Here is a 22145-nt window from a genome sequence, read left to right on the forward strand (position 1 = left end):
CCAAACCGATCCCACATTCATTTGCAATGCCCAAACCACTCCTGCGTTCACTCTCAATGCCCAAACCATTCTCACATTCATTCTCAATGCCCAAACTGCTCCCAGATTCATTCTCAATGCCCAAACCGCTCCCACATTCATTCTTAATGCCCAGACTGCTCACACATTCATGCTCAATGCCCAAACCGCTCTCACATTTATTCTGAATGCACAAACTGCTCTCACATTCATTCTCAATGGCCAAACTGTTCCCACATTCATTCTCAATGCCCAAACCACTCTCACATTCATTCTCAATGCCCAAACTGCTCTCACATTCATTCTCAATGCCCAAACTGCTCCCACATTTATTCTCAATGCCTAAACCGCTCCCACATTCATTCTCAATGCCTAAACCACTCTCACATTCATTCTCAATGCCCAAAGAGCTCCCACATTCATTTTCAATGCCCAAACCGCTCTCACATTCATTCTCAATGCCCAAACTGCTCCCACATTCATTCTTAATGCCCAAACTGCTCTCACATTCATTCTCAATGCTCAAACCAATCCCACATTCATTCTCAATGCCTAAACCGCTACGACATTCATTCTCGATGCTCAAACCGCTCTCACATTCATTCTCAATGCCCAAACCGCTCTCATTCATTCCCAATGCCCAAACCGCTCTCACATTCATTCTCAATGCCCAAACCGCTCCCACATTCATTCTCAATTCCCAAACAGCTCCCACGTGCACTCTCAATGCCCAAAACTCTCTCACATTCATTCTCAATGCCCAAACCGCTCTCACATTCACTCTCAATGCCCAAACCACTCTCACATTCATTCTCAATTCCCAAACCACTCCGACATTCATTCTCAGTGCCCAAACCGCTCTCACATTCATTCTCAATGCCCAAACTGCTCTCACATTCATTCTCAATGCCCAAACCGCTCTCGCATTCATTCTCAATGTCCAAACCGCTCTCACATTCATTCTCAATGCCCAAACCGCTCCCACATTCATTCATAATGCCCAAACCGCTCCCACATTCACTCTAAATGCCCAAACCGCTCTCGCATTCATTCTCAATGTCCAAACCGCTCTCACATTCATTCTCAATGCCCAAACCGCTCCCACATTCACTCTTAATGCCCAAACCACTCTCACATTCATTTGCAATGCCCAAACCACTTTCACATTCATTCTCAATGCCCAAGCCGCTCCCACATTCGCTCTCAATGCTCAAACTGCTCTCACATTTTTTCTCAATGCCCAAACTGCTCTCACATTCATTCTTAATGCCATCTCCTAATGACCGGGCGGATCTATCCCTCTCTCTCTCTCTGCCTATTATCTCTCTTTCACGATTAATATGTGAATATATATGAAAAAAACTCACTTAAAATTCTGCTGACTTTATGAACGATATCTTGTCTATGTATGGCGAAATAGTAAACTGGAAGTCCTGTGCAGATTACTCCAAGAGCAGCACCAACTTCTACTGGACGCTCTATCAAAGGCATCACCATTAAGAATAAAGATACCAGGGAAAAGATGACTGGGAGAATTAACCAAACCTGCGGAGATATATCGAAATAACACAAGAAGAAAAAGAAGGTCATATTCCAAAAAGTAATGGCAGTGTGAAAATGAAAGAAGGTGATGATCACCGGCGCGAGAGTAAAATTCAAAGTTCAAGTTTCCTAAAGGCTGTGAGAATAATTCTTTGTACCTTAAATGGCCTACTTCGATGAGGCTGCTTGTAACGGAACCAGAAGAGGGCGCACATACAAGCAAGCTGAGTTGCAGTCATGGCGAACGTCGAGTAATTGATGAGGAGGCCTATGTCCGATGTGATAAACATCATCAAGCTTAAGAGAGCCTGCAAAAGAAACATTTGTGTATAAGCATCCACATACACACACATACACAATGAGGCTTAGATTCTATCTATCTATCTATCTTTATGTTATATTATATATACATATATATATATATATATATATATATATATATATATATATATATATATATATATATAAAATACACATAGCATCAATTCAATATGGGATTGATATATATATATATATATATATATATATATATATATATATATATATATATATATATATATATATATATATATATATATATATATATATATATATATATATAAAATACACATAGCATCAATTCAATAATCAATTCAATGGGATTAGGAAAATAATCCTGCTGTTGGAAGGATTGCTGAACTTTCATCAGGTATTTCCATTAAAATATTTCCCCCCTCTCAATGTTGGCAGGCACCATCGCAGATATACATGACATTTGAAACTTTTTGCAATTTTCCAAGAAAAATCAACTGAGATATTTGAAATATTGAAAATCTCATTGCCAAATGCCTAGTAAACTACATAATTCAGTCTTTGACACATCAGCAATGAAATCTGATTCACCTCTGACAGCAGCTTTGTGCTGCTGTGCCAAAGTAATGGGAAGTGAATGGCAGACTGTGGGTGTGGCCGAGTCTTGAACAGAGATTCAGGAAAACTTGGTGACATTGGTCTGTGAGTTGCTCAGCCCTTATAATCGACGGGTCAACAATAGTTACTCCAAATGAGGGTTTCATACAACTATCTAACATTGTCAGAGACTTTTTTTTCAGTGACGGTTGTTGACTTGTTTCTAACAGAGGCTCCTTCCTTGGATGATTGTAGTTGACTTTTGGTTTCATTGTTTATCTTCCGTAATTTACTGTCAAAATCTTTGTAGACGCAGGCAAGCCAGGTATCTGACGCATAGTTATATGGCAGAGTAATTTTGCCATAAATAATAATGTTAACATGAACTCTCCCACTATTTGTTGTTTAAACAGAAGAAAATATTTAGAGGACTTTAACATCTTGTACATTAGCTTGTATATACCATCATAGCATTTTAATGGAAATATAATTATATAGAAAAATCATGCCTGTAAAGACGTCAGACGCCTCTTTATTTCGCATCAATCACGTTCATGCATCACACTTATTAACATGTCAAGAATCTCATGTAAATATTCATATGTAGAATTTCCCGGCCTTTCCGCCAATATATATTTTATCATTTTATGTATGTTATGTCTCTTAAACTTGCCATTTATTTGACTGTCAACAAACACAAATTGCTCAGAGTGCAGGTCACGGCAATCAGAGGTCGGGCACTAAGCTTCCGTCCACACTCTGCCATGTATACCTGAGCCCAGGTGAATATGTCAGTTAATACCCAGTTCGACCTTTTTGTCCTCACAGCTGGTGACCCCAGAGTGGTGGTAAACATAGCGGTTTGGCTTCGCCATTAACGTACTCACTACGGCCGCTTTACCTTTAGAGAGCCTTTAACGGAACCGCACATCGACAGAAGTCTAGGCCTCTGAAAACTCATTCCTCAGAGAACACCCACGCCACTAGTGGACTAATTACAGTGTGCCCCTCCAGGTACGTTCTGGCGTGCTTGAACATCTTGGCCCTGCCATTTTTAATAGAACCACATGGAGTATAGTTTGTTTTGACTTCTCACGAGCCCCAAGCACCATTAACGGACTAAATACGGTGTGTATTTCGCGTTTTGGTGTGAGGAAAAAATGTCAGACACTGAGGTAGAAAGTCATTCCGAGGACGCACAGATCCTCTGCATCCCCCTCTTGCCTTTGAAGGCAGCAATAAGCCAGACAATAAAACTCCCTCTGTTCTCGCGACAAAACACTGCATCCTGGTTTTTGTGGGCAGATGTCCATTTTCGAGTGGCGAAAATTACAGGTGAGGAGACCAAGGTGGACGTAACCATGACAATGTTGCCGGAGGAGGTCTTCAACAAAATCACCCCGTGGTTGGACTTGCAGCTGGGCAAAGTCAAGTACAGAGACCTGCGAGATAAGCTCATCAACACATACTCCATGCCCGTCCCAGAGAGAGCCCACTGCTCCCTCGACCTGATGACCCAGCCCCTGTGGGACGCATCACCCAGGGATGCCTGGGATGAACTATGAGGTCTCCTGATGCTGCCGGGCTTTGACGCGGACGGTCGGAGGAAGGAGATCAGCTTGTCGCAAGAAATATTCCTGTGGTGACTTCCGCAGGTGGTGAGAGGCAAATCACGGATGCAGACGCCCTTTCAATGGACGAATTGGTGAACGTCGCACACAAACTCCATGAGGCCACCAAGGCCTCCAAACATGCCGCAACACCAGCAGAGGACACGGACGCAGTATACAGGAAGAAGGTGCTGCTGCAACAGCAGAGGACGTGGACAAACCCAGCCTGGTTGGTGCTACTTCCATCGGATGTTTGGAAGCGCTGCCAGAAATTGCAGAGCCCCCTGTTCTTTCACAAAAAACGAGAAAGGCGGCCACAAATAACAGCACTGGTCGCAAACCTTAAGGAGCCCTGGCCAGTAGGATTCTTCATCCACGACGCCATATCGAAACAACGGATGCTAGTAGACACCGGGGCTTTGCAATCGGTGTTTCTGCTGTCGAGGAAGGACTGCGACCGCACATCCAACGCCACAACCACATTGGTGGCCGCAAATCGAAGCCCCATCCGCTGCTATGGAACTTTGACCTGCAGAATATCCATCCTGGGCCGTAAATGTGATAGGCCTTTCGTCATCGTGGGCGTCAAGTTTCCTCTCCTAGGCACTGATTTTCTCGCACACCATGGACTTCTGGTAGATGTCGGCCGAAAACGCCTGCTGGATACTGGAACCTGCCACTCCCGACTGCTCTCCACCGGGCCGGGGATGCCCGCCATCTGCGCCATCTCTTCGAACAGATACAGAACCCTCCTCCACAAGTTCCCAGACACCTTGAAGCCAGAGCTGCGTCAGTTGCCGGGAGCCCAGGCCAAGCATGGCATCCATCACCATATCACCACAACAGGCCCGCCAACACATGTCAAATTCCGCTGCTTGCCACCCAAAAAACTCCAAGATGCTAAACGAGCCTTCGCCGAGATGGAATGGATGGGAATCTGCAGGAAGGCATCGAGTCTGTGGGCGTCCTCCCTCCACATGGTAAGGAAACCAGATGGCTCCTGGAGGCCCTGTGGGGATTATTGTTGGCTGAACCTAATAACGACACCGGACCACTATCCCTTGCCGAACATGCAGGACCTAACAGGTGCCCTGCACAGGGCCAAAGTATTTACAAAAATGAATTTGCTCAAGTCTTATTTTCAGGTACCAGTGCACCCCGACAACTTTCCGAAGACAGCCATCATCACACCGTTCGGGACATATACCTTCTTCTACTCCACCTTCGGGCTCAGGAATGCCAGGGCCACATTCCAACGCCTTATGGACAGCATCTTGGGGGACCTACCTTTCTGCGTTTGTTATGTAGACGACACCCTGATCTTCTCCAGGTCCCTGGAGGAACACCTGTGCCATGTCTGGGCTGGGCTGAAGCGCCTGCAGGAGAACAGTTAGGTTGTCAGGTTCGAGAAGTGTACCTTCAGAGCAGAAAAGGTAGACTTCCTGGGCCACGAGATCTCTCCGGCAGGTGTCCACCCTATGGCCTCCAAAGAGGTTCATGCCCTGCCGAAAGACTTTCACGGACAGAACCCATGTCTACGGTCCAAAAGACCTGGATTCCTGCACTCACATCGTCATCAGGATCGATGCCCACCACCCACCCTTGACCAGACCATACAGAGGCCCATATCGTGTCGTCGGTAGGGCATCCAAGGCCTACCTTGTCAACATCCACGGGTGGGAAGACTGGGTTTCTGTCGACAGGCTAAAGCCAGCCTTCCTGATGGACAGTGAGACTTGGGAGGAAACCGGCAGGCGTCCCAGAATTCTTCCACATAACAGGGCCTCAAATGAACCCATCGACATCCTGAAACGTGGTCGAGGACGTCCCAAGGGCCACACTAAGGAAGTCATCCGCTTGGCAAAACCGCCAGGTGATTCAGCAGTCAAAGCCTCCCCATGTCTGCAGGTATCAAGAACTCGGGGATGGCTCCTGCTCCCCAAAGAGGTTCCGTGATTGATTTTCAAGACGTCCTCCAATCATTATTTTATAATAATTGTCTTGGGGGGGGGTTACTTGTAAAGATGTCAGACGTCTCTTCACTTCGCATCAATCACATTCATGCATCACACTTATTATCATGTCAAGAATCTCATGTAAATATTCATATGTAGAATTTCTTGGCCTTCCTGCCAATATATATTTTATCATTGTATGTATGTTATGTCTCTTAAAATTGCCATTTGTTTGACTGTCAACAAACACAAATTGCTCAGAGTGTGGATCATGGAAATCGGAGGTCGGGCACTACGTTTCTGTCTGCACTCTGCAATGTATACCTGAGCCCAGGTGGATAAATCAGTTAACGCCCAGTTCGAATGGGCGCGAAGGGCTTGGGCTTTGGGTGGGCAGCAGGCTGAAGGGCGATGCTGGTCAGGATGACGCCAACCAGCAGGAACTCGACTAGGACGGCAGCAGGTTGAAGGATGACGTTGGCTGATCCTTTGGTAGCCAGCTCGAGGGGGACAGCAGCAGGCTGAAGGATGACATCGGCTGGTCCGTCATTGGTCAGCTCGTCCAGTACGAGTTCGGGGGCTGCGTCAGGCTGCCTGAAGGAGGTGTCCAGGGCTCCAGTGGTGGGTTGGGTCATCTTGGAGGGTTGGACATCTACTGAAGGCTTGGGAACAATGGGAGGCTGAGTTGAGGAGGTGGCGAAGGGTTCGTTGGTGCGTGGGTTGGACGTCTACCATTGGCTCCTTCAGGTCACTCCGGGGTCAACAGTGTAAGGAAGGTATTGAGTGACATACTGGCTGGGTGTTGTCTAGTTTATTACTGGTTCCTTACTGAATACATGTACAGAATCTTCGAGGTTGTTATTGGCTGGTGTGAGCCGCAATGTAGTTTCTACACCCAGACAAGACAAAACAGAGATTATGTTTCGGACATCTGTGGTTGTCAACAGACAAACAGATGGCGATTGTGAGAGACATAATGAACGTACAATGATAAAACATATATCAATGAAAAGGCCAGGAAATTCCACATATGAACATTTGCATGAGATTTGAGACAGATTAATGAACACAATGCAGTAGCGTAATATATGTGAAATGGCGAGACGTTTGGTGTCTTCACAAACAGGAACATACCCACAGTTTGATACAGAAGATTCAGTGGAACATTATGAGTACATGATCGGAATGCTTGCATGGCAATGCAAATAGTGGTGATTGTACATGAATTAAGACAACAATGGTTAGAGAGAAATAGACAGGAATGTTGTATGGTAGAAGTTGCGTTCCTTCGAGTGATCGCTGCTGACACATGGGAGGGAGAGAGAGAGAGCGGGATGCTGTGTTGTCTTGTTTTGTCCGATGGCTGACTCACATACACGTGTGCCCATAGGACCGCCATGTGGTTCCTTACACTGGTACAGATCCATCCTCGCGATCATATATCTGATGACGGGGAAGTTTATGCAATGGTTCTGATTCAAAATGAGATTATTATTTCCTTTGCTACATGACCTTTATTGTTGGGAGTGCACTGCACATTGCACTTTTGATAAATTGGAATTCTGGAACTAAGAAATTTGCTTGCAGTAACATAATTAAGAATCTGGTATTTTTGAAAAAGATGCCCTTTGCTAAAGCCAAGCACAGCGTCTCATTATCTAGCATGCATACATGTTAGACATGTTTTTTTTGTGTCTTTTCCAGGTGCATATTCCTGAGATGTATACTAGTATTGCACCAGCCCCGGTTTATTGTCATGCCCCTAGGTTAGGTTAGGTTAGGTTGGGTCAGTTAACTGATTCTATAGTAATTTGGGTGTGAGAAACGTAATGAGGTTATTTTCAAGAAAATTCTATGGTTAGTTTTTAAGATATGGCATCCCGCTTTTTTCAGGGAAAGGTCCTAGGCTGGTGCAGTACTCGGTTACATCTCGGGAAAATGCTTCCCGGGTAACTGGTTACCTGCTAGATTGACCATGAGGCTTTAGGTAATTATAGTAAATGTACTATTTATTCAACACCCACCTCAACTATTGCGATGAATTCTTATGTGTTGCGAAGTAGCACAGCATTGGTGAGCCCGATGGGCAAAATTCTAGGGCTTGATTGAACAGCGATTTAAGCGAAATTGTAGCAAACTAAACGTAATTTTTGTGCCTTGATTCAGCCCTACATGTTCCAGAATTTGTCCTTTGTTCCACGATTCAGTTCATATGCTAACAATTTAAAGTAACTTTTCAGTAGCTGAAGACTACATTATCTCATTGTGAGGCACGGGGCTGAGCATCTCAGTGCATATCCTCACCTGCAGTTTTTGTGGTTTGTGAATTTTGTGAATACTTGCTTCACGACTTTGTCGTTGGTGGATTTTGTAAACCCAGCTATAGCTTGAATTAATGTAAAATCATTGTAAATTTGTATATATTTTTTCCTATTAATGCAGTAGTAAATAGCTTGGGTATGTTTTTTGTGCTGTACTTTATTTTTGAAGTAAAATAAAAAAATGTCCTCATGTCTGCTGTAACTACCACCCTGCAATGCTGGTTCTATGCCATAGTCTTTGGACTTCGTATCTTCTGCCCAGAACAATGGGCACGAACCGGTATAAAAACCGAAAAAAATTCTCGACAATGTTGAAGTGCTTAGGCTACATCAGTTTATCTTTCCACTTCCTTCCAGCCTTCTATATATAACAACACATTCCTTCCCTTTTTTTATATTGTAAAGATGTCTTCTTTACCCATTAATTACAATCATGTATCACATCTATCAATGCAGCAAGAATCTCATGTATATATTTGTATGTAGAGTTTCCTGGCCTTTTCGCCAATATATATTTTATCACTGTATGTACATTATGTCTCTTGTTATTGTTATTTGATTGACTGTTAACAAACACAAATTGCTCTCACTCAGTGTGCAGGTCATGGAGACCTGGGGTCAGGTACCACGTTTCCATCAGAATGCTGCTATGTATACCTTATGCCCAGTCTTCTTTGACCTCACAACTGGTGACCCAAGGAGTGACGGTAAACACAGAGGTTTTGGCTTCACCATTAATGGACTCACTACGGCCTCTTTACCTTCAAAGAGCCTTTAATGGAACCATGTGGCGACAAAGTCTAGACCTCTGAAAGCTCCTTCCTTGGAAAACACCCCACCACTAACAGACTAATTACGGCGTACCTTCTTCAGGTATGCTCTGGCATACCTTCTTCAGGTACGCTCTGGCGTTCTTGAACGGTTTGGCCCCGCCATTTACGATTCACATCGACCATATTCAGAAATCATTAACAGAACCACACAGCGTATAGTTTTGACTTCTAACAACCCCCAAACACCATTAACGGACCAAATACGGCGCTTATTTCGCATTTTGGTGTGAGTCAAAATGTCAGACACTGAGGTGAAGGTCGTTCCAGGACACACAGATCCTCTGCATCCCCTCTTGCCTTCTGAGGCAGCAATAGCAGGCGAGAAACTCCTCCCGTTCTCGCAGCAAAATACGCATCCTGGTTCCTGCGGGTAGACGTCCATTTCTGTGTAGCTAAAATCACAGACGAGGAAACCAAAGTGGACGTCACCATGACAACGCTGCCGGAGGAGGTCTTCAACAGAATCACCCCATTGGTTGGACTCACAGCTGGGCAAAGTCAAGTACGAAGACCTATGAAAGAAACTCATTGACATGTACTCCATGCCCATCCCAGAGAGAGCCCAACGCACCCTTAACCTGATGAACCAGCCTCTGGGGGACGCATCACCCAGGGACACCTGGGACGAACTATGAGGTCTCCTGATGCTGCCGGGCTTCGACTCAGATGGATGGAGGAGGGAGATCAGCTTGTTGCAGGAAATATTCCCACGGTGCCTTCTGCAGGAGGTGAGGGCACAAATCATGGAAGCGGACGCCCTCCCGATGGACAAGTTGGTGAGCCTCGCACACAAACTCCACGAGGCCACCAAGGCCTCCAAGCATGCCACAACACCTGCAGACTGGTAGCAGAAGAAGCTTAAGAGAAGGACAAGAATGCTGTATACAGGAAGAAGGCGCTGGCCGCAGCAGCAGAAGATGAGGACAAATCCAGCCTGGTGTTACTTCCATCGGAGGTTCAGAAAGGATGCCAAGAATTGCAGAGCCCCCTGTTCTTTCACTTAATGGGACCCCTCAGCTCATCGCCTTCCTCAGCAGGAGGCTAAGCCCCACCAAGTCCCGCTACAGCACCTTCGACCGGGAACTCTTCGCAGCATACCAGGCAGTACGGCACTTCAAGTTCCTCCTGGAGGGAATGCCCTTCACAATTTGGACCAACCACCAGCCGCTGGTCCACGCCTTCACGAAGCTAGGGGACACATGGTCCTCTAGGCAGCAGCGGCACCTCATGGCCATCGTGGAGTTCACCTGCACCACCATATACCTCCCTGGCAGGAAGAACCTGGTAGCTGATGCCCTCTTGAGGATCGAGATCAACTCAATACAACTCGGGATCGACTACGAGGACCCCGTCCACAAACAGGCTGCCAACCCTGAGACCCCAGCCTACTGTACAGCCGTCACGTCGCTGAAGTGGAAGGATGTGCCCTTCGGCTCAGGAGGGTCAACATTAGTGAGCGATGTCAGCACCAGACCCCCCCCGCCCCCTGGTACCTGCCTCCAGACTTCGGCTGGTCTTCGACGTCATCCATGGCTTATCCCACCCCTCCGGAAGGACAACAGCCAGACTGCTGACGGAGAAGTTCGTCTGGCACGACACACGGAAGGACGTGATGACCTGGGCAAGGCAGTGTATGCAGTGTCACACAAGCAAAGTAGTATGGCACACCAAATCAGGAGGAGCCAGATACCTTCTGACAGTTGTTGACAGCTCACCAGGTGGCCCGAAGCTACGCCCATGGAAGAAGCCACCTCCAGTGCGTGCGTGGAAGCCCTCCTCTCCAGCTGGATCAGCCGGTTCGGTGTCCCTGCCAAGATTACAACAGACAGGGGACCTACTTTCCTGTCCGAGCTGTGGACCGGCCTGGCACGCCTAATGGGGACCACTCACCACAGCACCACTGTCTACAACCCCACAGCCAATGGAATGGTGGAAAGGTTCCATAGGTCTCTGAAGGCGTCCCTCATGGCTTGATGCTTCTCTGGAATTGGAATTAGCAGCTGGCCTGGGTCCTCCCTGGGTTGAGAACCGCCCCCAGAGCCAACGGCGACCCCTCCTCAATGGTAGTCCCAGGGGAACTCGTTGCAGAGGACAGGGACAACATAGGGATGCAGAGGCTCCGTGACAGGGTTGGAAAATTTGCCCCCTGCCAAAGGACATTCACCAACAGGATGTCCCCCTTCATGCCCCCGGGCTATCCTCTGCCACCCACGTCTTCGTCAGGGACGACGCCGTACGCCTACCCTTAACTAGACCCTACAGAGGACCTTTCCTTGTACTGGAAAGGAACAAGAAGGCATTCCGAGTAGCCATCCATGGGTGGGAAGACTGGATATTTATAGATTGTCTCAAACCCTCATTCCTGGGGGTGGACAACGGAGGCAGTCCCCAAAGCCTCCCGCAGGATGTGGCACCCCCTCGGACAGCCCTGGGCGCAGGTAGGAGGCAAGGAGTCCCCGGAAAACCCAGAAACCAGACAGGGAGGCACCCCAACAAACAGCTCCAGAGGACACTGAGGAAGGCGACCACCCTCTCCAGTTGACATCGAGAAAGCTAGTCCCACTTCGTCGCCCCAGCAGATACCTGTTTTGATCAAACGTTGCTTCCATCTTGTTGGGGGGGGTATTGTAAAGTCCCTGCTCAACACATTCTCTGTAGTGAACATCCCGTTTTCTGTGATCACCCTAGGGTCGACCAGAACATATGTTTATCACCATAATTGTAAATTGTATATTCATTGTCTTTCTAAATAATCATGCTTTATGTACAAGTAACGAATTGTTTATGTTATATGTCAGACATTATTGATCACTATGTTTTCTGTATGAACCTGTCCTGTTTTTATAAAGTAGTTTGACCTCAGGTCACCTGTAAATCTTTGTACCCGTGGTCTCTAAAATCATGAACATCGCATCCCGCTTTATAAGCGGCTCGCTTCATCAATAAACTAGCAGTACTTGTTTTCCTGCTCATTATTTCGCACCTTGTTGGGTCTAATGCTAGAAGGTAACTTAATATATTTCGTGGATGGAGATGAAAGAGGAGGGATGATTTGGAAAGAATATTCCGGATGTGGTGCTTGTAAAATGTCAAATAATTAGGTTTTATGAGTATTTCTGATTGGTGTCTAGTGCTTAATGTCAAGGTGACACTGATTACTTGGTTGTATCAAATTACGTGAATTTTTGTTTTAAAATTGCAAGATGAGCTATAAGTTAGATCACATATTTTGGGGTTAGAATAAACTGTTTTGTTTTGAGTTGAGCAGAAAATTAGACACTGTTTCTCAGTTAAGCTTTGAGTTAATATTTAGTGTAAAAGCTACTTTTTGGCTAAGGATGGAGGGATGTACAGTAGTACTGAGCACCCTGTGGCTTTTTTTTTAGGTCAATGTCACAACACTTGTTGTAATTCTTTTGATTTATTGTATTTGATATTGTTCTCATCTTGTAACTGAAGTTGTAATTGTAATTGACAATGGTCAGTAATTATGATTCTAATTGTAATAGACATAGTTAAATGTAATAACTCCCTACCCTGGGTTTATATTATGTATGCGGGACAGAAAGCATAGACTTATCTGCTGGTATTATATCCATACTCCCAACATCGATTTTACATCGAATCAAACAAACCTGTCACCAGACAGATAGTATAGGTGTGGCGGGATGCAAAAAATATATAAAAAAATAATAATAATCATAAATAAATAAAATAAAAAAGACCCACAAGTTTGAATTTTCTTACTTACAAAAATCAATACAACACAGACCTTCCCCTGACGGTATCGGTGCCTGGACCTCATACAGAAATGAAGATTGCACAGAGATTTCTTCACCTGTCTCAGTGGAAATGTCGAAACTGTGATAGAGACTTCTTCTGTTCAGCGCTACACAGTCTAAGGTAGGTTGAATGCATAGGAACTTAAGAAGAACAAATTTTGAATATAGCGTCAATTTGTCATCTGCCATCTCTAAGCGAGATTGTTTGAGATTTCTTCAGTTGATCTTCTTAACATATAGTGTATGTATCACTTAACTGATTTGATAAGTAGTGTGGTTGTGCCCAGTCATCTCTAATTTATTTCCTGTGCTTTGGATATTTTTATTGCATCGAAACTAAAATAACTTTCAGATTGGCGTCAAATCATTTGTGTTGGCGCCAAGATCCTTCCTGTTCTGCGCCAATTGCATAAAGTACTTGTCTGCCAAACCACGACACCTTCGCTCACCCATTGATCCTCGATCCTGGCTTTTGCATCTGTGCACTTGTAAGGAAGTACCCGTCCTTGTCCTCCTTTATTTGTGTGTGTAAAGTCAAAGGTCAGTCCTCACTTGATATTTGCTATTTCACGCTGTAATCCATCGTACCCTGCGGGTAGAAAAGCAGGTGGAATCACCACTCGCCTAGCTCTCCTCTGTCCTTGGACCATCAGATAACATGGTTGTTTTATTACTTACTAATATTCTCATTGTCCACGTTGAAGGGGCTAAAAAGTTATTACACTTCTTTATTAAGACTAGTGGATTCATATGGCAGGCATGTGCTGAATTGAATTTATTGATCCTTTTTTGTTTTTCAGAATAATTAATGTCATTTATTGGGTTGGGAATAACTGCATTGTCATTTCATGTTTGATGTAATAAAATGCAAAATTCTGTAAATAGTCTTCATAAGGGCTTCAATTAAGCCTCTGGTAACTACACAACTAAGACGGTATTTTGAACCAGTAATCCTTTAATACTAGGCGAGATGATAAGATATGCTATATCTATATCAACTCTTAAATTGGGTTCCTCACAGGACCAGTCATACATGTGCTAACATAATAGGAGGCCTGTTACCCTAGAGCCTAGCCTGATTGCTAGCAGTTCGAGAATTAATCTCACAGGACTAACATATACAGACATTGGTATGGCTGTTACCCTCACTCCTGGATTGTAAATCAGACTTCTTTAACTTCTGTTCATTGTAATATGTGATACATGCGGAGTGTCTGCATTAGCTGTCAGAAGCTCACCTGACTGAACGACGTCAATGAGTTTGAAAAATCCTCAAATCCTGGTAAGTATCCTGTATAAACTGACATATTCAAATATGAAAACGCACTTTGAAAATGCGTCAACAGACACCAGACCTGGAGCAGCAGGCAAAACGAGTTTCCGGCAAATAAGACAAATGAGGTCAAATAAAGAAAGCAAATCAGTGGCTATGTGGTAGTGAACAACATGCAAATATTTTCATGTCCTCTGACCCTTGATAATGGTCTGTTGTTCTGATAATTAGAGCATTTGGAAACCTCAAGGCGTGTCTTACGTTGAAGATTTTATTGAAACATAAACACAAATTACAGCAAATACTAAGTACTTGCATTATATTTTGAACGTTTATTTACGGTAACTACACATTTGCAGACTAACGCTGATTGTCATGCTCTCAGGCCTCAGGGAGTCAGGGTCCGTCTGTGCTCTCTCTCTCTCTCTCTCTCTCTCTCTCTCTCTACACACGATGAATTAAATAAGAATTCCAGATCATGGGGAGCCAGTAGCTGCTTGAAAATTCCACTTAGGCGACACAGATGAGTTGAACGAGCACATCCATTGGTCACGGATGAAGAATTCAAGGTTTTGATATATGAACCAGCAGATGTTAATATACTTAACTGAGCAATAATTATTATTTGTACCACATCATCGCATTATCCAAAAGTCCATTTCCTCAAAGGAACTGGAAAGAAATGCATATGACCAAATAGCGAGCGGAAAACTCTCTTTCAAAGCAAATAATACTGCATTGTAGCATGACAGAAAATAATCGTGAATAAATGCAGAATGTTTACTCAATTATTGTACATCAAAATGCACAAATAGAAATTATTCATTGCAAGAGGGGGAACCCAGTTACTGAATTGCACTGTGGGAAACACCTCAGATCTGACTGAGGCTGAATAGCTTGGGGAGAAAGAAGGCCATCTTCAGTTAGGATATCTACAAACAAAATAATGTAAAAATAGAGTGCTTCTTGTCAACAGAGGTGTTGTTTATTTTCTCCAATTGGTACTGCCTTTTTCTGTGCACATTCTGTCTCCTGTTAGAATACCTCACCCTCTTTGTGCATCAGTAGGCTGCCTTAGGTTTTCTGTAATTCTCCAAGTGCATGGTTTATAATTGACTCATGTTCGAGAAGAGGTGGAAAGTGTGAGGATGAAATGGTGTGGTGAGAGGTCCACAGGTGTGCCAGGTGACCAGAGCTTGGACAGAAGGCAGGTCCTGTCGGTGGTTATGTGGTCCTGGGACACTGAACCAGCTGATCCAGCTGGAGAGGAGGGCCTGGCGACGCACTGGCGGTAGCTTCCTACATGGGCGTTGTTTCAGGCCACCGGCTGAGTGGTCGGCGACCATCAGGAGGCCCTGCCCCGCCTTATGGGGAAGGGGACCTACGACGTCTACGGAGGGTGTCTAAACTGCCTCCCGGGCGGGGAAACTGCCTATCCCTGTCTCAGTGTGACGCTCTGTTTTGCTGGTTTGGCAATGGATGCACTGTCGCCCAGGCCACGCTGGCCCTTCTGCATACCGTGCCAGACAAATCCCTGCCAGCAGTTTGGCTGTCCTGCCGAGGGGTGGGACAGCCCGTGGATGACATCGGAACACCAGGACGGCAGGAGGCGGGTACCAGAGGGTGAGGTTGGCTGGTGCTACCGCCACACAGCAGTGTTGGCTCTCAGCAGGCATCCTCCACTGAGGGACGGGATGGCAGTGCGAGCTGGAGCCAATGGCAGTCTGCCCCGGCGAAGTCCTCGTAGTTGATCTCGGAGCGTACAGGTTGGAGCTCACGATCCCGAGAGGGTGTTCAGGGTTCTCCTGCTGGGAGGTGTTCTTGATTGTGCAGGTGAACTCTGTGAGATGCCGCTGCTGCCCGGGAAGTCCATGTGCCCCTGCTTGTGAAGGCGTGACCAGCGTCTGCGGCCATCCAGATTGTGAAGGGCCGGCCTTCCAGGAGGGACTTGAAGCGACTTAATACCGATACACCGCGAGAGTTCCTGTCGAAGGTGCTGTAGCAGGACTACTGGGCTGAACTTTGCCGAAGCGCGAGGCTGGGGCTCCATGACGATCTACTTCCAGAGCAGCTCCCACAGGTGATGTTGCTGCATCCACGTCAGATGAAGGGGGCATTGAGGTCCTGGTAGGCTAAGGCGTTTGCTCACTAAGTGCAGCCTTCTGCTGTGAGAAGGCCTGCTGGGTGGTCAGGTCCCCAAACTATGACTTAGGCCCCTTCAGGACTTCCGCTAGGGGGCCAAGTGGTGTGAGCATCCTTGGGGATGAACCTTCTGTAGTAGTTGACCATCCCGAGAAATTTCTTGCACAGCCTTGATGAAGGTGGGGTGTGGGAAACCAGAATGCTGAGTCTAGAACACTACTCCCCTAGGACAATTATTTCAGACAATTCTCAATTTCAAGGACAATTACCCTGAATTTTAGTAGCTAAAAGAGGTTATGATGTTAATCCACTTTGGAATAGTAATTTGTCAAATGAGCTTTATCATATATATATATCTTACAATCGTCTTATTTTAAAATACCAGATATTTGGAAGTAAGGTTAAAGGAAAAACTAAATATAAGTAATAGATTATTTTAAGACTGTATTCATTGAAAATATATAAGAGCTTGACATAAAATTGAAAATTTATTTGAAGACTGTATTCAATAAAAAATAAAATTGCTTAACATATAATTCTAAAAATTATGTTGAAGACTGTATTCAATAAAATAAATAAAAGGACTTGACTTTTATCTAAAAATTGTAAATTGTATGCAATTGTACGTAAGTATTCTAAAACATCTTGATTTTCATAATTGTTAATAACTGATATAATTCCGCTTTGAAAACATCCAAATATTTTTTCAGAATATTCTTTATCAAAACCTGCTGCACATTGAGCCAGCTTTATTTGTTGTAAAGATTGTTCCTTTTAATACGTTGAAATTTCCAAATGTTTGGGTGACAGCAGCCAACACTTGCTAGAAAGCTCCTAGCAACCTTTCCACGGGAATTGTTCGCTCGGAAGCTCATCTGAAGCCCTGCTACATATTCCATAAATTAGTTCAAACATAGTTGACGGCAGTCTCGTCTGCATAATCGCCCGATATACGTATCTTCAAAATAATCCTGTAAAAATAATCCGTAATTGGTGTTTCTGAGGTAGTGTATTTGCACAGGCGCTCAAAAGCCATTTCAATATCATGTGATGGGACAAAGGCAATAGCAGCTATCATTTTCATGTTAACCGAAAATCTATCATTTTGATAATGCTGAAATCCACAACCCAGAAGCTTTCTGTAAATGTTCTGACCAAGTGAAAAACAACACTCTATTTGAGTTTGAGGAAAGCCATACGCAGACTATTGATCATAGCACCCATAATCAACCATGACAGTTTCTGGAGTTAGCCCATTTATTAAGTTTTCTCAATTGTTCCAGCACAGCAGCAAGTGCTGTTTGGCTTGTCTATTAAAGAATGTAAATCAACGGTACTGTTTGACCATTAATAAGGCATGAAACTGTATAAAGTTGCGAAAAATCCTATAATAGTTTCAACGTTCCATCTAAAACTTTTTAATGCGATACTTCTAGATATTTTAAGTTTATTTGTACCAAACATGAGTATTCTTTTGGCTGAATGGTCCAGGAATCATACAATATAAACTCTTGGTCATCAAGTGTTCTCGCATGCACATTTGTTAAGGCTGCCCTTGTGCACTTTGTGGGAAGGGTCTTGAATGGCAAGCTTTCTGCCTTGACGTCTAATGTTGCGTCGCATGGTGAATCGTAGTTTGGCACCTACTACTTCAGTGACTTGTGAACATGTTTACCAATTATTTGTTATGCAGTTTCCTCTGTACTGGTTAGCTTTCATTTTCATAATTTGCCAAGTTCGAACAGCTTCAATTTTGCTGCATCTGGCCCATGAGTATGATCATGCAATCGACCAACAACTGTATTTGTTCGACTATCCACTTTGACCTTAGCTTTGCAGTTTTTCTTTTATTTCTACGCCCATCACACTCAAGACAACATTACATAAATTTTTGCTTAATACACAGGTATCTTCACACACTAACTTTCTTTTCCTCTTTCACTTTATGAATTCCATATTTCCTCGTGGAGGGTTTCTGTAAAATATTCAAATAAGCTGAAAATGATCTTAGTTTGGAGAAAGTCGATATTCTTATAAGCACTCAGCAAATGATAAACAGAGAGTTGTTATCTTGGTTTGGAGCAAGTCTACAACTTTAACTACCAGTATTAACATCATAACAACTTTTAACTACTAGCATTAACAGCGTAAATAACTTTTAACTAATAGTTTTGAATTCAGAAGCCAAAAATTGCTGAATAAGGGTACAGTCCTATGGGGGTAATTGTGACCCAGTCTTGTAGAAGCGTTATTGAAGAAAACGGGGTTCACCATAGAAAACCCGCCAGCGGGGACGCACGCTGGGGTCCGGCGCCAGGGGAAGGGACTGGCAGAAGTCAGTGTCCAATAGACACTTCAGACCGACGCCGACTGCCAACCCAAAGTGAGCGAGGAAATCTGTGCCCAGGAGTGGGGTCCTCGCGTTCATGGATAATGAAGTTCCATGTATACCTCCGCCAAAGGATGGAGATCGACAGGAGCCTGGTGCCATAGGGAGAGGATGGGGACCTGTTGGCGGCTGTCAGGAAGGCAGCTGGTCCGGCGGGCATTGGCGGTCCCTCTGGATGGCGGAACACTGATCGAACGGCCCTGTTGTTTCACATCAACATCATCCTGCCGGAGATGGTGCCGCCGGACGAGAAGCCTCAATGGTTTTGGGCTCCTGGTTCCTCTGCTGCCATGGCAGCCTGTTCTGTTGGCCACCGCCTCCTGTTTTTGGATGGGTGAAAGAGCAGGGGTTGGCAGTTCCGGGCTTTACTTGCCATACCGCTGGTGGTAGTAGCGAGGCCCCGTGGATGTTTCTTGTGGTGGTATGCTAGCTGCCTCCTGGTGACGGCGCTATCTCTCCTCCGCATTATCCTCCAGCTGGAGTGAACTGATGGGGTGTGCGGGTGGGATGCCCGCCGCTGCCCTTTTTGTGGCTTCTTCAGCCGCTGCGCCGCCCTGATCAGGTCCTCGAGCGGCACTGTAAGGCTCGAGGATCTGGGCTTGGACCTCTGGGAGGAGTTGATGGAGGAAGATCTCCCTGATAGGTTAATCTCAGACTGCCTACCACTGCTGTCCATCTCGGGAAGGGTGAGGAGGTCCTGGATCACGCCCCAAGTCTCCAGGAGGTTCTGGTCATGCCGAGGGTTGCTGACGATGAGGCCAAGGGTGTGGCGGTTCTCTCGGAGACCAGCAGGGAGCAGGTCTCACGAGAAAGGTTTTCAGATACCGGTAGGTGACGGGCGTGCGGCAGACACACATAGGACGAGCTTCCTGTAGACCCTCTGGGAGGGCGTTGATCACGCGCGTTTGCTTGCAACACCCCGTCAGTAAGTCCCGCCAGGTTGAACTGCCCTCGACCCTGTAGAGCCATGATGATGGGTTGTACGAAGGGTGGCAGCTTTATGGCGAGGGCGGATTTAGTCTGTGCCGCCAGGACTGGCAGCACGCGGGAGCGGGTAGTTGTGTGGGAGGAGTGTGTGAGTCTTGGTGCGGGGAGTGACGCGGCCGGATTTCAGCGCCAGGGAGATACCTGAGTCCGCCGGTTCGCGGGTTAACTGTATGTGGGGGGGAATGTCCGTGGTCCATACTTACTATTGCCTCTTACTTGAGTGGGTTACTCTGCGTCAATACGCACTTCTGGGAGCGCGCCATGTGGGTCCACTAATGACGCTGGTGATCTGCTGACGAGAGTCAGCACGCCTGAATGCTGGTTAAAGCGCCGTGTTTAGTCCGTTAGGGCGGCAGTTCATGGAGCCAAAACTAGGTCGCCAGATGAGTCTGCTAATGGCCCGGGAACCACCCGGGTCACCACTTTAAGAGGTGCTAAATAATGAGCAGGAGGACAGGTATTGCTAGTTTATTCAGAACGCAGGCCGCTTATAAAGCCGTGTGCAGACGTCATACAGAGGAATACAATAGAATTCAGGTGACCTGAGGTCAATTACTCGGTAATAATTATAATGGATAAATATAAGTAATGTAAAAAGTAAGTTAACAAGAACTGACATAACAACATTGTAACACATGTGCAAAGAAAACAGATACAAATGAATTAGTAATAGATACATATTTACACAGGAAAAATATGGCTAATTTTGCTTGACCCAGTCTTGTAGAAGCGTTATCGAAGAAAACGGGTGGTTCATCAGTGGCCAATGATTTCTGTAAGAGTCATCTTTTGTGATGAGGAGGAGACATTCTCCACTGATGAGCATGGTAGTCTTCTTCACTGCTGGCATTTAGCATTAACTAAATTAATGTTGAACTTCTTGCTAATTTTAATTCTTTAGAAACTTAGATAAAAAGAAATACAAAAATAGGCATTTTACTGTATATTCAGTTAACTTCATAAGAGGCATCAAAATGATAGGCTTAAGTAGCAGTGAAAGAAATGAGAAATTACACATGATAACGGCATTATATGTATATATAAATATATATATATATATATTATATATATATATATATATATATATATATATATGTATTTATTAGTTATTAAATCTCTTAACTTCTAGAATTTTTGCTTTTTTTTGATATTAAATTACGAAGTTACAACATTAGTAAAGGCAAGAAATTGAAGAGACAGACAGCGGTTGTGGACATGAACCGTTACAAAAGTCAGTGGGAGAACAGCGACTCCGACCACCATTGATAAAGTTTCCAGTTACATTCGAACATACATACACTAAATTTTTCAGATATATTTATTAGAGCTGAATAGACTCATCTTTCACATCGTAGTTGCGGGCAATTAAGTTTTTATTGTTAGGCTGAAATATAAAAATGCAGAAACTGGTACTTTCACAGACATATGTGGTGTTCAGTTGTTATAATGCCCTTTACTTCTCGAATTCAAATTTCGCGCTGTTTTTTTTTATCCTTAACTGACTATGCCGTGACATGCAAACATTTTGAAGAGATTTCAGATTACAGGTCGCGATGTCATGGAACAAGCGTCACCATACCATTGACAGAGAACAATGGTCCGACCTCGACCTGGAAGTGATGGAAAGCCTATTACCTTCCGTACATTCATATACCTGTCGTTTTCAGATATATTTATTAGAGCTGAATAGACCCATCCTCACCAACTAATAAATATATTTGAAATGACAGGTATATGTATGTACGAGAGGTAATAGACTTTTATCCCTCTTGTGGTCAGGTCGGCAACGTGACCTTGTGGTTATAGTGACGCAGGTTTGTGTCCCGCGACCGGCAATCACAAGTCTCTTCAATTTCTTGCCTTTGGATGTTACGGCTTGTAGTTACAAGCATATCCAAAAAAAAAAAGGCGTGAAGAATTCGAGAACTTAAGAGGGCATTGTGGCTATTAGAATTACATATGTGTCTGTAAAAGTGACCAGTAGATTCTACATATATATTTCAGCCTAAAAGCATAAAAACGATTGCCCACTTGGCTACGATGGTGAGGGGATGGGTCTATTCCAGCTCTAATAAATATATCTGAAAATGACAGGTATATGTATGTACGAGAGGTAATAGACTTTTATCCTTCTCGTGGTCAGGTCGGCAACGTGACCTCCTTTGTGGTTATGGTGACGCTGGTTCGTGTCCCGCGACCGCAATCACAAGTCTCTTCAATTTCTTGCCTTTGGATGTTACGCTTCAGAGTTACAAGCATATCCCAATAAAAAGCCAAGAATTTGAGAAGTTAAGAGGGCATTGTGGCTATTAGAGTTACATATGTGTCTGTAAAAGTGACCAGTAGATTCTACATATATATATATATATATATATATATATATATATATAATATATATATATATA

General features: G+C 44.6%; 1 protein-coding gene across 3 annotated transcripts in view; it reads right to left on the reverse strand.

Moving 5' to 3' along the window:
• Positions 1 to 22145, reverse strand: part of LOC136826861 (Y+L amino acid transporter 2-like) — a 334102-nt gene that overhangs the window by 21715 nt on the left and 290242 nt on the right. For all 3 annotated transcript variants that reach the window (XM_067084355.1, XM_067084354.1, XM_067084357.1), the window contains exons 8-9: positions 1719 to 1868; positions 1386 to 1563 (exon numbers count right to left, since the gene is read on the reverse strand). In XM_067084355.1, coding sequence (XP_066940456.1) covers positions 1386 to 1563; positions 1719 to 1868 — 328 coding nt within the window. The remainder of the gene's footprint in view (positions 1 to 1385; positions 1564 to 1718; positions 1869 to 22145) is intronic.

This window comes from Macrobrachium rosenbergii, chromosome 41 (genome assembly GCF_040412425.1).
Source record: "Macrobrachium rosenbergii isolate ZJJX-2024 chromosome 41, ASM4041242v1, whole genome shotgun sequence".
NCBI classification, from domain to species: Eukaryota; Metazoa; Arthropoda; class Malacostraca; order Decapoda; family Palaemonidae; genus Macrobrachium; species Macrobrachium rosenbergii.